The sequence below is a fragment of the Hippocampus zosterae genome, chromosome 16, assembly GCF_025434085.1.
Source record: "Hippocampus zosterae strain Florida chromosome 16, ASM2543408v3, whole genome shotgun sequence".
NCBI classification, from domain to species: Eukaryota; Metazoa; Chordata; class Actinopteri; order Syngnathiformes; family Syngnathidae; genus Hippocampus; species Hippocampus zosterae.
The window spans coordinates 16,162,691-16,178,608 of record NC_067466.1 but is presented as its reverse complement, the minus strand read 5'-3'; the positions used below and the strand labels follow the sequence as shown (position 1 = coordinate 16,178,608).

Genomic DNA, 15,918 nt, shown 5'->3' with positions numbered 1-15,918 from the left:
GGTTCACTCGCCATCCTCCTCCTGCTTGACCTCAGTGCAGCCTTTGACACCATCTCTCACTCCATCCTCCTCGACAGACTCTCCTCCATTGGCATCACCAGCATCCCCCTCTCCTGGTTCCGCTCCTATCTTTCTGACCGCACCCAGTTTATCCAGCTCAAACGTTTTAGATCTCACCCCTTTCCCCTCACTTCAGGTGTTCCTCAGGGTTCTGTCCTTGGCCCATTGCTATTTCTAATCTATCTTCTTCCCGTGGGTAATATCTTCAGGAAACATCACATTCATTTTCATTGCTACGCGGATGACACCCAGCTCTACATCTCTACCAAACCTAATACCGTACTTCCACCATCCTCCCTAACCAACTGCCTGCAGGAATTAAAATCTTGGTTCACCTCAAATTTCCTCAAACTGAATAGCAATAAAACTGAATTCCTCCTTATAGGCACTAAATCCAATCTAAACAAAATAAACAACTTCTCCATTCCCTTCGAAAGCTCTTCCATCTCCCCCTCCCCTCAGGTCAAGAGTCTGGGTGTCATCCTTGATAGCACCCTCTCCTTCACCTCACATATCAACCACATCACTCGTTCTGCATATTATCATCTTCGAAACATCCACCGGCTCCGCTCTTCTCTCACTCCTCAGTCCACTGCTATACTTGTACACACCCTCGTCACCTCGCGACTCGATTACTGTAATTCCCTTCTGTTTGGTCTCCCTCAAAAAACCCTCCATAAGCTTCAGCTGGTCCAAAATTCAGCCGCCCGCATTATCACACTCACGCCATACATAAACCATATTACACCTGTCCTCCAACATCTCCACTGGCTTCCCATTTTACACCGCATTCAATATAAAATCCTGCTACTCACATTCAAATCCATTCATGACCTAGCCCCTCCATACCTATCTGACCTCATCCATATTCCTACGCCTGTCCGCTCTCTTCGTTCCTCCTCCTCTGTCCTCCTCTCTGTCCCCCCTGCTCGCCTCGTCACCATGGGAAATAGAGCCTTCAGTCGCTCTGCTCCCCAGCTATGGAACTCACTCCCCGCTGACCTTCGTAATACAGCCTCATTAACACATTTCAAATCCCGCCTCAAAACACATCTGTTTCGACAAGCCTATTCACTCAGACCATAAAGCCATTGTTTTATTTATTTATTTTGTTGTATTTTTTCTTATCTTATTTGATGTAGTTTTTTAACATTGTACTCGTGATTTTAACTGCTTGTTGTAAGGTGTCCTTGAGTTTCTAGAAAGGCGCCCACAAATAAAATGTATTATTATTATTATTATTATTATGGATTATGCTTATGGATGGTCTGCATTATTTATAAGGCGTTTGCTCGCCCGCAGGCTACATCATCATCATTACCGACGGGCCAACCCTGATCCGAGGGCTGCCTATATGCTCAGGTCGCCCTGTTTGTCAGTCTGCGTGAATGACTTCTTTCGACAACGAGCCAGTGATGTGCAAATTCTCATCAATTAATGAGCGTATTTCCCTTAATTAATGGCTGGAGACGAATAAACGATACCCAAAATGGAAGCAAAGCCCGACTCTTGTCAGAATGAACCTACTCGACTCGCGTCCGCGGCAGCCCTTGACACAGAGATGTCAGTCGATGGCGGCAAAGCACTACGTTTCGATCAGACTACGGCTCGATTCGATGAAGCCCCTCCCCTAAAATATCTTTTTTTTTTTCAAATTTTGTTTTTCTTCCAATGTACGCGGGGTTTTTTTCGTTTTGGGTTCCATCACTCTTTCGAAAGTAAAAACAAACAAAAAAAATCACATAAGAGATCAAATTAGCAATAAGAAAAGCACACTAGCGTTCTTTTCGCTACTTGTTCACGCTGTAAACGTCGCCTTGTTTTTGCGTCTCTTGCGCTCAGTGTCTCTTTGCTTACTCATAAATGATTCATTGGCCTCCTAAGACATCTTTGACATGCGCTTCCCGCGACGCGTGGATACAAGCTCTCCCCGGCTGTGATATCGGCTCTTGTTGCATGCGTGGCTTCCTCCTCACCTCGCTCGTCGGCGCCGTTGCGGATCAATGGAGAAAACACTCAAAGGGAAGCCTTTTCTGTGTCTGCCCTCGTCGGGATCTTGAGCGGCGCGACTGTTCAAAAGGTGTCGACGTGTCGGACTCAAACCCTTGCGCTTCGAGGTCCATGTGTTAGCTTGCCTCAACGCCGCGTTATTCTATTCGCTCAGAAATATGAAATCCTTGTAGCATCGCTAACCCTAGTAGGGAAATACGATGGAAAAGTGACTTCTGAAGGCCTTCCAGACAAATACAGTCGAGTCAATCGTCAATTTTTTGTGGTTTGGCATTCTTTAAATCAACTCTTTTGCTAGCGTGACATTCAGGCTAATCAATGTCATGTCATTGTAGAAGACGACGTCTCTTGCGCTCGCTAGTGGCTAGTAGGGAAATATGATGGAAAAGTGACTTCTGAAGGCCTTCCAGACAAATACAGTCGAGTCAATCGTCAAATTTTTGTGGTTTGACATTCTTTAAATCAACTCTTTTGCTAGCATGACATTCAGGCTAATCAATGTCATAATCTGACATTGTAGAAGACGACGTCTCTTGCGCTCGCTAGTGGCTAGCAGCTAGCCGCTAAGCGAGTGCCCCAAATCTGCTGAGTCAGTCTTTTGTCATGTGCCTGATATTTCTGAAATGGTCATCAAAATAATACTTTATACAACTCTGCCCCGTGATTCCAGACTGGCTGGCAGCTTTCTAGGAATTTGTATTGTTTTATTATTTTTTTTTCAGTGATGCGTCATCACCATGACGGCGAGCATATGAAGCACTGGAGCGTGCCGTCTCCCCGCCGGGCCAAATTCAAACATGTTAAACCACACAAATGAGTCCAGCAGTTGAATTTCTCTCCGATGAGACTTAAGGGGCCCCGTTTGATGTCCGCGGTTGAGTGCCTCCATTTGTATTAGTGTGGGGGATCACGTGACTGAAGTTAGCACATAGCGGCATGCGGCAATAGCCATCCATCCAGTCATCTAGTATAGTGCTTCATTTAGCAATTGGCCCGTGCTAATCAATAGTCACATTAGAATGTGAAGCCATGACTCTCTATGATTGCGCGTTTATTCAGCGTTGAATATTAGCAATGAAGTCTCGATGGGGGCAAGCGATGCAAATGAGTTCAATTGGGTTACACGGCTTTTTATGTTACATCAAACATTAAAGCGTATGAAATATTCATCGAGTCTAATACGATTACTTTCAGCATCTGGAAGGAGTTTGCGCTTGGTTACGAGCGTGCGGAGGAGGAGGAAGCATGTATTTTGGTTTCTTTTTACCCCTCATACAATGACTACTTTTTCCCCCTCATTAAAGTTTGACTGGTTTTGTCATTTAGTCATCAAATTCATTTTTCTACCGCTTATCTGGGGTCGGGTCGTGGGGGTAACAGGTTTAGCACAATCAATTGTGTCTCTCTGATTACAAATTTTATCTCTTGTTACGTTTCCAACATGATGGCTTATCATAATCTTTTGACTTTTTGCTTTAAACGAATACTTTCTTGTAACTTGAATGCCATTTTTTCACTTGTCCCCCCATCTCAGAGGATCCGACCTGTAATGTTATTTTCTTTGCAATCGCCTGTCGGGACTTTATCGGTAGCGATGCGGGACAGTAGCCTGCATGTAAATCTAATTTGGGCGGGAGTTGTTTAATGTCAGCACTCTCGCTCTGTTTCATTGACTAACTTTGTCGACTGCTATTCATCATCCGTCTCGCTGGCTAAACTCCCCGGCGGAACTAAAATGTAGAGCGGCGCGTCGCCGCCGTGGTCGACGCCGTCCTCCGTTGGAGCGCGGTGATGGAGACGCGGCGGGATGGGAAGAGGCAGTTCCATTGAAGTGCTTCGGACAGATTGCATTGTGGGTCCTGAGAGAAAAGCGCAGGGACTATAAGGCTCTACTCGGAGAAGAAAATGTAAAAACAGATCAAACGAAGCAACAGTTTAGGTTGAGGTATTCTGCGAAATGTCATTGCCGCATACTGGTGCCACGATGGAATTTCGAGTCAACTGTGTAAGGAATTGATAACAAAAGGGAAGGAACTATTGGAATGTGTGCTGGTTTTGGTACGCAGAGTTCGATAGCTGTCTACTGGAGGAACGAAGTTGGAAGAAGTGGTGACCAGGATGCGGAGGGTCCTAGAGAACTTTGTCTTGGTTCATGCAGCGTCCCAAGTTCCCGAGAGCGGTTCGGCGGGTACCAAGGATCTTTTTTGAGCACTCCTAACTGCCCGTTGCAGTCGTATTCTGTCCCTTTTTCGCGGCGGCACTTAACCAGACTGTGACGGAAGACGGCAATTCAGCAGCCGCACAGACTGATGTTTGAGACTCCTGTCGCAATGAGCGCCAGCTCAAGGAAAGAGTTGAATGCGTTTGCTACAAAACAAAACAAAACCGCCTTGCGCAGTCAATTGCTCATTGGATATAACCCACCACTGCGAGTCAGAACAAATCGCAATCGAGCGATCAAGGACAGACGCAGCACTTTTGTGTATCTGCTTGAATGTCTTTGCTGTGAATTGCCTTGAAAGTCCAAATGAGAGTCTGCCATCTTATTCCTAACATACAAAGTGAAATACCAAAAAAAAAAACAAGCTAACAGGAATTAGCATCAGTGCTCCGGTTGTTATAAGCATCCTTCTAACGGTACCGGTAAAAGTATTCCAGCCTAATTGAGATGCTAGTAATTTTTCCAGAAGTCATTCTGTTTTTTTTTGAGGGGATTGTTCACCTCCGCCGCATCCCTCGTTAAAACCCGTATAATGCGGCCACCCATCATACTGTGCAACCTCCTCGGCCCTCGTTAGTGTCGCCGCCGCGCTTAGCTGATAATTAACGGCAAAGCCGCTCAACGCACTTCTGGCTTCTCATCAGCATTCTCTCCATGTTTCCGTCGTCTCGGCTACCCGGTCGCCACATGATCTCGTGGGCCTCTCAGGGAGGGTGGTGGGCTGCCATTACACCCCGTGGCAGATGGCGGCAGAGGGGGCGGCACAGTTATCATTAACCTGCGGGGCTTGTTTCTATGCGCACCTTGTCGCTTTTAATTTGAAGCCGTCTCCGCTCTTGAGGCATCCAGGACAATTGGCACTTTGCCGTTCTGGGCATGTGAATAGTGTGAGGTCGCGAGTCGGGGTGCAAACGGAGGCGGTCAATCAAGTTGTCGTTCTGATGACGTGACTCGACCAAAACAAAAGACTTTGAGACTTGATTTTCGGAACGAACGCTCTTTCTCGCACTACTCTCGCCAAAAAGTCCACCGGGGGTGGACTCCGTGGATGCTAAATGAGGACCAAGCGGTTATCGAAAATCTGTGTGATCTTGGCTAATGTTGTCGGTCAAACTCCTTTGGAGCGCAGATGTTGCGTTTGGTCATCATGACTTTCCCGGCGAATGAGACGCTCATCGGGTACTTAGAGGATGTTGAATATTTGGTGTCACCAAACGTTGCTAGTTCCAAACGAGTCCCCCGGCGGGCTGCGTTCTCCCGTCATAAATTTTTAATGATGGCTTTGACTCCACGGCAGCCTCGAGTCTCGCAAGCGAACCTGATGTGTCGACATGCCCCCTTCCCAGGAATGAACCTCGTTCTGATTAATTACGGCCAATTTGTGCTGACTTTGCACGTGCGGCAGGAAGGACAATGTGACTCATCACAAGCGCATCCGAGAGGGCAAACGGCAGCAGAAGGCTTTTCTTGGTCGCAGCTTCTTGTTGCTAGGAAGACTTCAAATTCCCAACGTCGTGATTTTGTATACAGTCGTCCCTTGGCAAGAGATTTTTTTGCAATTTCTAATAATGACATTCTGGGACTCCACGCAAAGACTTGCTAACTTGAGCTAACAACAGCCAGCTACACTCTCATTCGTTGATTCGCTTGACACTCAACAGGCCAGCCTCCGCCTTTTTAACCAGACTGCGTTTGACCGTTGGGTGCCTCAATCTTTTTCAACGTGTTGCCAATGCTCTCCCTCATGATCGATGTGACAAGCCGAAATGCGCCGCCTAATCTTTGTCATCTACTCAAAACCTGTGCTGATATCAAATCCCAAATACAGTAATGTAATCGACAGGGACCTAAACGTCACAAACGAGCTGGGCTGATAGAATGAGTGAGCACTCTATGCTATGTTTTTTTTTTTTCCAAAATAAAGGGGGGGGGGGCTGCTTGGAAGCTGTCAGAAGAAACAGGCGTGCATCTGGGCGGAAACGGCACTCGCGCACAACAAAAAACAAAACAAAGCAAAAAAAAATTGGAGTACAGTTTGGATCTAATAGGCAGCTGTATTTATTCATGATGACTTATGTGCCACCCTTCATATCAAGCTGTTTTTGGCTATAAACACCCCCCTGCCCCCCCCCCCCCCCCCCCCCCACCACCACCACCACCACGGTCGCCACCAGCGGCAACCCCAGCAGCAGAACTGTGTGAGTTCTTAATTGGCTCAAAACATAGCATTTTTGAAAGGTGCGGGGGCGGCGGGGGGGGGGGGGCTATCTGTGGAATCCAATAATATTGTCGGCGACAACAGCGTTCAGCACACTTGTTGTGTATTTTGTCCAGCGGCGGCGACGCGTGCGGAAGACGCGCCCGCAGGGACGCCGAGCGCTGACAGATGAGTGATGGAGAAGCAAAATGAGTGTCACTCCGCGTAACTCGCCCGAGTACAGCGAGTGCACTCGGCCATGATGTGAACGCCACATAATAAAGACGAGGTGCGGTGTGGCGACTGGGTGACCCCGCGGGTGGGGGGGGTGGCGGTGTGGGAGCGTGGCAACAAAACATAATTGCTAATTTGGGCCCTTCCTTTTGATATCGGCGGCAAGTGCTTTTGCTACCTGGACCTTCCGGGCGGGGGGGGGGAGCTTCTCCGACTTAATCCACCATAATACCACCACGATCACGCTGCAATTATCAAAATCATCAACACTGCAAGAAAAAAAAAAACCAAAACAAAACAATGCGCAGACAAACACACATTGCGTCACCGTTACACCCCTCAGCTTGTGTAACAGATGCGATTAGCCCGTGTAGCTAATATGGTCGCTCACGCTTGACATGCAGTCCAGGGAACAGCGAGCACATTCCCTTGCTCTGCTGCCCACTTGCGATTCAGGCCTTGGCCAGACCCCTTTCGGCTCCTGAACAATGATTGCTATTGTGTTGTTGTTGTTTTTATTTTTTTCTTCTCCTGCGCACCCCCGCACTAAACAACCCACACCCCGCATTGCATTTTTGTCACGGCTTATGGTTGAAAATAATGGAATGGAAACCCAAACATGGCATGGATGTCAATGACTCGGCCAAATTGTGGAAAATGGACTTTTTCATGGCTCCTTTCCAAATAGTTGGCTTTGGATAGGCGATAGGCCACGCCCCTTAAAGGCATCGATGCATGAATTCATGGTGTGTGTGTGTGTGTGTGTGTGTGTGTGTGTGTGAGAGAAACCTTTGGCTTGATTGCACTTCATTCCATAATTCTCTTTTAACAGCGTAAACATTTTTTTTTGCGGGGGGGGGGGCGGGGGGGGTTGAGAACATATTAAAAGCATTTCAAGGCGGAGAAAACTGTGTTACAACAAATGAAGCTTACAATACCAGGGTACCACAATATTGGTAAAACACCTGGGAACTGTTTTAAATGGAGACAACCCCCCCCCCACCCCCACCCCAAAAAATACCCCCAGCATAATATGTCGATTAGTGCTGTTGCGGGTGCATTTACGAGGCATCTTCCAAAGCCAAATGGGTCAGCGGACAACAATGACGGCACGAGGGAAGCTCATCGAGGACGCCGACTGCAGTTAACGCCAATTACTCGTAAAATCAGCCTCCAATTTCCTTCTTGTTTATCCAACAAAAAAAAAAGCACCGCGAGCCAGCGCGCTGGCTGCAGCATCAAAGCCCCGCCCACCCAAAACCCGAACGGGCAGCGTCTGTCTGGCGAATCAAATGGGGATCACGGAGGGTGGGAGCTCCAAGGAGACGGGAGAAGGAGAAGCTTTGTTCTGGCGCGCTGTCGGGAATTTGCATTCTCTAAAATCGCAGCCTCTCGAACTGCTTGACTCGCTGCGCGCCGCAAACAAAATGCACTTTGCTGTTGTGGTGCCATTCTAATGCAAATCAGATGATCCTTTTAAATGGTTACTTTCCGGGGCAGGGAGGAGGGGGGGTGGGGGGTGGACACTCTGCTTTGTTTATTATTTGATAGTGGTTTCGATTCACACCAGCTCACTTTAATCCAGTAGCATCGCTGAAGCTAGCTTTTGCCCCGTCTTTGCACTCCCGTTCGGTCGGATATTCCTGTGCGGCTTGCCGCAGCGTTTATGTGGCCCGCAAAAACAAAGCATGTGCGTCAACTTCCGTAATCCTTGCCAAAAATCGGCACCAAATTGAACAAAATGTTATTCTCGACTTCTGATCTCAAAGCTCGCCATTTTCTTTTCTTCAATTTGTTGAGTATAACCTGCATAATAATCTATTTGGTTTCACCGTCATAACGGCCCTCTGAGGGAAGTCGGAAATACAAAGTGCCCGCCGATAAAAAATGACTTTAAACGCCGTTTAAAAGAAAACAAAACAATCACACACTTTTTTTTTTCTCTTTTTGGTGACTGGAGAAGGGAGGGGCGAGCAGTTACACATTGAGGAGAAGGGCGGGTGCAAGACAGTAGAGACACTGTTCAAACACAGATGCCATTTTTTTTGCTTTGTTCATATGCGTTGTCCTTCAAAATAATAATAATAGTCATGCCAGGGCGGCCCGGTAGTCCAGTGGTTAGCACGTGGGCTTCACAGTGCAGAGGTACCGGGTTCGATTCCAGCTCCGGCCTCCCTGTGTGGAGTTTGAATGTTCTCCCCGGGCCTGCGTGGGTTTTCTCCGGGTGCTCCGGTTTCCTCCCACATTCCAAAAATATGCATGGCAGGCTGATTGAACACTCGAAATTGTCCCTAGGTGTGAGTGTGAGTGCGAATGGTTGTTCGTTTCTGTGTGCCCCGCGATTGGCTGGCAACCGATTCAGGGTGTCCCCCGCCTACTGCCCGAAGACAGCTGGGATAGGCTCCAGCACCCCCCGCGACCCTAGTGAGGATCAAGCGGCTCGGAAGATGAATGAATGAATGAATAGTCATGCCAGCGGGTATTAGTTAGCCCCAAGGACAACACGTTCTAAAAATAGCTCACCCCGAGGGGTGAAATATTAAAATTTATATATATATATATTATATATATATATATATATATATATATATATATATATATATCCAGTTTTTAGTTAGGCAGATAGTTCAAAAAAATGTCATTTTTACACTGTAATACCGTGACATCGCCATACTTGTACGATTATCACGCCGCCAGAATCGAATATTGCACAGCTCCTGCCATGTAACTGCACAATTTCAAAATTGACTAGTGTGAAAACAAGCAAACTTAATACCGCCAAAAAAGTTGGGGTGGGGGGGTGGGGGGTTGGACCGTGACGACACATGACAAGTAAGCTCTGCCCCTTTAAACTTCGCAGCACATGTGGCTTCTAAATCAGGCAGACAAGTCAGAGGGCAGCCTGAAAAAAACTTCACTCAGCACAGCAACAGGGAAAAGGAGGAGAGGGGGAAAAAAAAAAAGTCAGACAGTCGGTGTCACGGGCGTCCAGGAAAGAGTGAAACGAAGCCGGGGGATCGTGCGTGATTGGAAAAAGCTGAGCAGGAAGTGAAAAAGAAGTGCAGTCGCTCAGCCGGGGGCCCACTTCACTCGCATCCTCTTTTGAACAGCGGCAAATTCTTGCGACAAGGAAAAAGGGACGGACGCAAAATAGCGCAGAAAACATCATGGTAAGTTTGCCTTCGCTGGGGAAGTGTCCAGTGGGCGTGGAGGGGGGCCCAGCTGCATTCCCTTTAACTCTTTCCTAGCTGCGAAATTGCAACTAGAAAGTTGCAAGACGGTCAAAGGTGACTTACTGTTTGCTTCTGTTGGGGCAACAATACAAAGCTGCTCTCATTTAGCTCGCTTCGAACCTTGTACGTCCTTTTCTTTGCGATGGTTTACTGTCTATTATTTTTGCCCGCTTGCTTTTAATCAGCACACTGTCCACCATCTCTAATTGCGTCTCCTTTGGCATGGCAGCGTTAATGTAGCTTGTTTCTTATTTTGTTACCGTGAGTCCTGGCAGTCATTTTTCCTCCATCATTTTTATTATTTCGCCCGTTCACCAGGCTGTCCGTCGGCATCGGAAACCTGTGAAAACCAAATTCAATTTAACTCGTTGGTCATTTTTGTGTGTCTTTTTGTCGTTTCCTATCTGCTCATTTGGGTCTGATACGGTTAGCTTGTTTGCTAGCCTGCTTTTGTGTGTCCTTTTGTCGTTTTCTATCTGCTCATTTGGGTTTGATATGGTTAGCTTGTTTGCTAGTCTGCTTTTGTGTTTCCTTTTGTCGTTTTCTATCTGCTCATTTGGGTCTGATACGGTTAGCTTGTTTGCTAGTCTACTTTTGTGCGTCATAACGCCTCTTGTAGTACAAGTCGTTCATTTTTGCTTATTTCTTCTTTTTTTGATTGGCGTGAGTTCCGTTCTTAGTAATTGCTTTCATCCTGATTTTCTTTGGGTTGCATTTTTATTTGTTTTTGGCTCGACATTTATGAGCATTATCTGTCATCCATTTTAGCCGAAACCAATGAAAACCAGCGGTCAGATTTTCTTCGTCTCCTGACTCGTTTTCGCGGGCTCTCTTTACTTCTATCGCTGTCTCCCACAATTCCGTGTTTCTCATACTCGGCGTAGGACGAAAGGCGAGAAACCATTCTCATGACCGCAGTTTGTGAGGAAATGAAGTCCACAGCTCACATTTTCCAGCCGTGTGTTAGTGTATGCGAGAAAGAGTTGGGAGAGGGGGGGGGGGGGGGTGACGGGGTGGCTCCCGGCCACACATTTGGTTTCAATCGCGTCTTCCCTCTGAGGAAAGGGTAGATGCTATAAATAAGTTAGACGAGGCTGAGCGGTGCCGAGTGAAGCTACTGACTGCCGGCTGCAGGGAGCCCAGTGAGTGGCCGAGCGAGCAAAGCCAATATTTGCTCCAAGGCCTTTTTTTGAGGGACCAGTTCAAGTCTGGAATCTTGATGGGGTCCAAAGTTTTCTTCACTTTCTGACCAAACCTCCAGAAAGTGTATTTTAACGTGTTTTCAAGCTGCTCTATTAATTTTTTCGCCTCACCCGTAATTGCGCCTTTTGCGGTACGAATGTGAAAATCATTGTAACCATTGTAATGTAATCATTATCTGATGCAATTTTCCGTGGGCGCACGCTAGCCTCCGACACTCTTGTTGTTTTTGAATAGCGGCGCAAAAATGTGCTTGAATCTTGCTCGCTTGTCATTTTTTTTGGTGTGTTTTGTGTACTTGGTAGCATTTTCAAGCGTCTTCTGTTATCGACGTTCTTTTCCCCTTATTATTTTTTTGTGTTGTGAGTCCTTTTGTTAGCCTTCAGTGTTACACTTTTATGGTCTGTGCGTGCGTATAAAAGCTCATTCGTTGCCTGCTCCAACTTTTACTCAATGCAGTTGTGAAAAATAACAAATAATTGCCAATTGATGCCCGGGGGGATTGGGCACGCTCTCATTATCTGCGTAATTATAACGAGAATATCGGCGGACAGGCCCATTAAGCTCATCGAGACTTTTGTGCCGACGACGATCGCGGACCGGAGGGTCTGTGGACTAATGTCGTTTCATCGGCCGGCTTCCGACGTGGAAGGGACCAGAGTGTTCCAACAAGAGTTGTTATCGCTAAAGTCTCGTTATCCTGTTTCATTGTGGCGGCTCCAGATGGATCGCCTTTGGCAATTATTGATTACGAGCGAAGAAAGAGCGTGACTGCCAATCGATCCTCAATTAGCCTCAGCGCCAAAATATGCGCCATCGACTCCAGCCACCTTCAGTATCTTTGTTTAGAAGTGCTCTCAGCTCTTCCACGAATACCCCCAACTAAGCCACTCGGCAGCTGTCATTTGAGTCCCCCCCCCCCCCCTTAAATAGCCTGTGTGCAGCCTCCTCGCGCTCCCTCCGTCCCCGTCGTGTTTTTCATTCCCGCCAAACGTCGTCACCCTCACCAGCCCGAGTCACTGTCAACTTTTTTTTTCTTCTATTTTACAAGCCTAACATTTCAGGGGCGTCCTTATAAGGGGTCTTCCTTGGGAAGCCGTCGTGTGCTCTTTGTAGGTCAAGTAGTAGAATGATTTGAGCACACTCGTAGAAGCACGGTTTGCAGTTAAACCCAATAAACTAGCGTGCTTTGCTAGTAGCGCAGCTAGCCTCCTAGCTGAGCTACTAGCTGAAACATGAAGTAATCAGAAGATTCATCCAAATCCACCAAGTTATTCACATCACATTTATAAAATAAACATTGAAAGAATTTATTTAAAATATGAAACCAAAAAAAACAAGACAACACCTGGGCTACTCGCTAGCTAGGAGGCTAGCTGCGCTATTAGCGGAGCACGCTAGTTTATTGTGTTTAACTGCAAACCGTGCTTTCACGAGTGTGCTAGCTAGTAGCTCAGCTAGAAGGCTAGCTGCGCTACAAGCGGAGCCTCTACTAGCTACTAGCGGTGCCGAATAATATCGCCAAAATGCCTCTTTGTACTCATAACTCGACTATTAGTTGTCATACTAGTGCTCAGAAACGTCATCCAGTGGTGGGGTAAAAAAAAAAAAAAACATTCTGAGTAAAACACAGTCCTTCTCGTGTTGATCAACTCGTGAGGACAAAGGGCGTACTCGGACACGGATCACAAGGATTCAATCAAAGCGGGTTTTAAGAAACACGTTTTACGACTCAAATGACGGTGAGGCAACCCCCAACAACAGCGCGGTACTAGTATGACGTTTTTCTGTCCTAGTAGTGCGCGGACATCCGTTGTATTGCCTTAAGATGAAAATCTAGTCCTCGTACTCGTTGACTCAATTGTCTTACTAGCAAGGACAAAAAGTACTAGGAAATGGACTTTTGAGTTGGATATCAAGCATCTGGGATGGGGGGGGGGATGCTTTCCACCTGATTAAAATCCGAAACGGCTTTTTTTACGTTTATGACGGCATTGATTTATGATTTAGTTTCCCCACCTTCGCCGATATCGCCGCTGGGTCCTCGCGTCGTCATTTCAAGGTTGCACTTTGCCGGTCGGCGGTCGCCTGACGACCGTTGAAGCGGCCGCGTGCACGCGCGTTGCAGAAAGGCGCGGCGCGAGTCACACTTAAGTTTGTCATCAAGTCACTGCGGGCCTCTCAGGGTAACACTTCAAGAAGTACACCGAAAAAAGCGGATCTGACGGGGCGCTCATTTGCCCCCCTCCCCGGAGGCGACACGGCATGGCACTTACGGTGCCACTTTGTACAACTTTTTTCCACTTGAAGCCGTTGAAAGTTGCATGACAATTGCATTGGCGCGAGCCCCAAAAAGTACAACTGCATCAAAACGGGTCTCCAAATGGAACTTTTTTGCAACTTCAAATCCAACTTGCTACAGACACCCTGAAATAGATCCGAAAATCACCTCAGCCGTTTTTCATCGGAACGACGGAGCGCTCTTTTTTTGCGCCGTCGTGAGTGTTGACATTGGAAGCAGACCGATGGCCACTCGACATAAGCGTTGTTGTTTTAGCAGGTTAGCAAGCGGCGTGGCACCTTGGCGCATAATAATGGAAATTCAGATGCCTTCTGACCCCCCCCCCCCCCCACACCCCCACCCAAACAAAACAAAACAACTGGACCGTTACGTCGTGAACTGCGTCCAAAGCGCCGGTGAAGATAAAACGAGCCAGACAGCCCGGGGAGTTGCTCTATTAAAGGTTTGTCGGGAATTGTGTGTTATGCATAAAAAAAAATTCCAAAGCGCCGTTAAGGACATGAAAAAATTTGCACAGATCTCCAATAAAGGCCGGCAAAAATCATCCTTCCTTAGTCCTCCGATGGGATCCAAGGAAAAAAATCAGTTGCGTGCTTTTATTTTTTATTTTTTCTCCTCATCTGTGTTGTTGCTCGGCACGTTGGCCTAGCGGTTAGCAAGTCTGCCTCACTGCCGTCCTCTCTGCCTCAAGACGTGATTAATCAATGATTTCAGTTTGACCCCATCAAATACAGTCCCTTTTACTCAACCTACCGACCGGAATCCCCTTTTCTTCCCGCGGAAGAGCCGAGCGCTTCTCTCAATCTGGTGCGGATGTTTGTCGAAGCTCACTTCAGCCCACCTCAAGTTCAAAGCGAGCGGACAAATCCTCCTGCCTCCCGAGTCAAGTGCCCTGACCCCCCCCCACCCCCCACCCCCACCCCACCTCCTCCCCCGTTGGCTAAAAATACACTTGGGTGCCGGTGGGTGGTCACAAGTGTTCGGCGAGCTGCTTCCAAAAGCGCAACTGCGAGTTGCTGTATACTCGAACGGGATTCGCTAAGCTGCCGTGTCGCTATTAGGAATCTGTTAAAGTGCACCACGACGACGACGACGCAAGCTTGTCCTGGAAAATCTTCCTTTGAGACGGACAGAAAAATTATCTTGGGCTTTTTCCTTGGCCTTTCATCCGGCGCGCTGGCCGTCCTTGAATGCTTGCAGACGGTTCAAAAGAAAACAAAATAAATAAATAAAAAGTTCCCTAATCGCCGTCAGCGCTTAAATGCCCGGACAAAGCTGCTTCTTCAAGCAACAATAGAGGCAAAGAAAGAGATTGGAAGGTTTAAAAAAAAAGAAGAAAAAAAAAGAGAAAACAATCAATTGTCTGCCGGTTAATTGTCTCAGGCTTACGAGTCGATAGACGAGAAACTAATCTGCAGCGCGTGCAGGAAATGTTTTTTGTGAGGGCCGAGTAGCTTAAGCGTGCTCGTCTGCGGCTCGGATAATAAATGACGACGAGAGAAAAACGTAAGCCGGGACCGAATTTGCCGTCAAGCCGCTTGTCCTCATTCGGGTGGCGAGTACCCGAAGCCTGTCCGAGCTGATTTTTGGCGCCCCCAAACCGCGCCATCTGAGCCTCTTGCTCTGTTCTTGGCTCATTTCGGAGTGTTAATCGCTTGGATCTTTAATTCCAATCTGGATTTTAATTTCCTTTGGCAGTCAGTGGAAAATGCAATATATTGCCTGTATTCCCCCCCCCCCCCCCTTCCCCTCTCCACTATTTGCTCTTTGGAGTATTTCTTCAAGCAAAGACACAGTGGTGCCGTTTCTATTTGACATTGATTGAATTCCTACAATGCAAAGATAATTTGATGTTTTTGCCCTTCATTATTTTTCCACTGCGAGATTGATGCGTCGGCGTACCTTTTTCCTCCAGTAAAAAAAAAACAAAACAAAACAAAAAAGATTTAAAACCCAATTTCCCCGCCGCGCCTCATTTGCTATTCAGCGGCGATTAATTAGTGAGATGCGTGGAAGTGTTTGTCGCAAGCGTTCAAGGAGCGTTTTATTTAAGGCTTTTTTTTTTCTTTTTCTTTTTTTTTTTGGAAGCGTGGAAAGCATCGGTTTGGCTGCAAGCAATTACACGGTGTTGTTAACGACCAAGATGTGCCTGGAAATTAATCGCACAAGGCTAGAGTGAAATTAAATGTTGCATTTACTGTATGGCCGCGCTTCCCCCTCGGCACACTTTTAATGAAAAATGATACTTTCAAACGCCGGCAAAGGCAGGTCAACGCCACATGGCTCGCCACCCACCCAACCCGAAGAAAGACAGCGACGCAAAATTGCTTTTCTATTTACCCCCCTCTCATTTTTTTTCTTCTTTCCTCTGCACTTCTTTGCATTCACCTCGCGGTGAGAGGCTAACGTCTTAATCACAATTGTGTCATGAACCGTAAACACTCATATGCTCGACGCAGGG

At 47.1% G+C, this 15,918-nt stretch overlaps 1 protein-coding gene across 4 annotated transcripts in view; it reads left to right on the top strand.

The window, feature by feature from the left end:
- LOC127588757 (delta-sarcoglycan-like) overlaps nt 1–15,918 on the top strand; it is an 81,736-nt gene that overhangs the window by 32,773 nt on the left and 33,045 nt on the right. Inside the window, exon 1 of one of the 4 annotated variants that reach the window (XM_052047612.1) lies at nt 9,570–9,892. The exons of the other annotated variants lie outside the window; for them this stretch is intronic. Within the exon in view, the coding sequence (XP_051903572.1) occupies nt 9,890–9,892 (3 nt within the window). The 5' untranslated portion in view covers nt 9,570–9,889. Of the gene's footprint in view, nt 1–9,569; nt 9,893–15,918 lie in introns of those variants that run through there. 4 annotated transcript variants of the gene reach the window in all.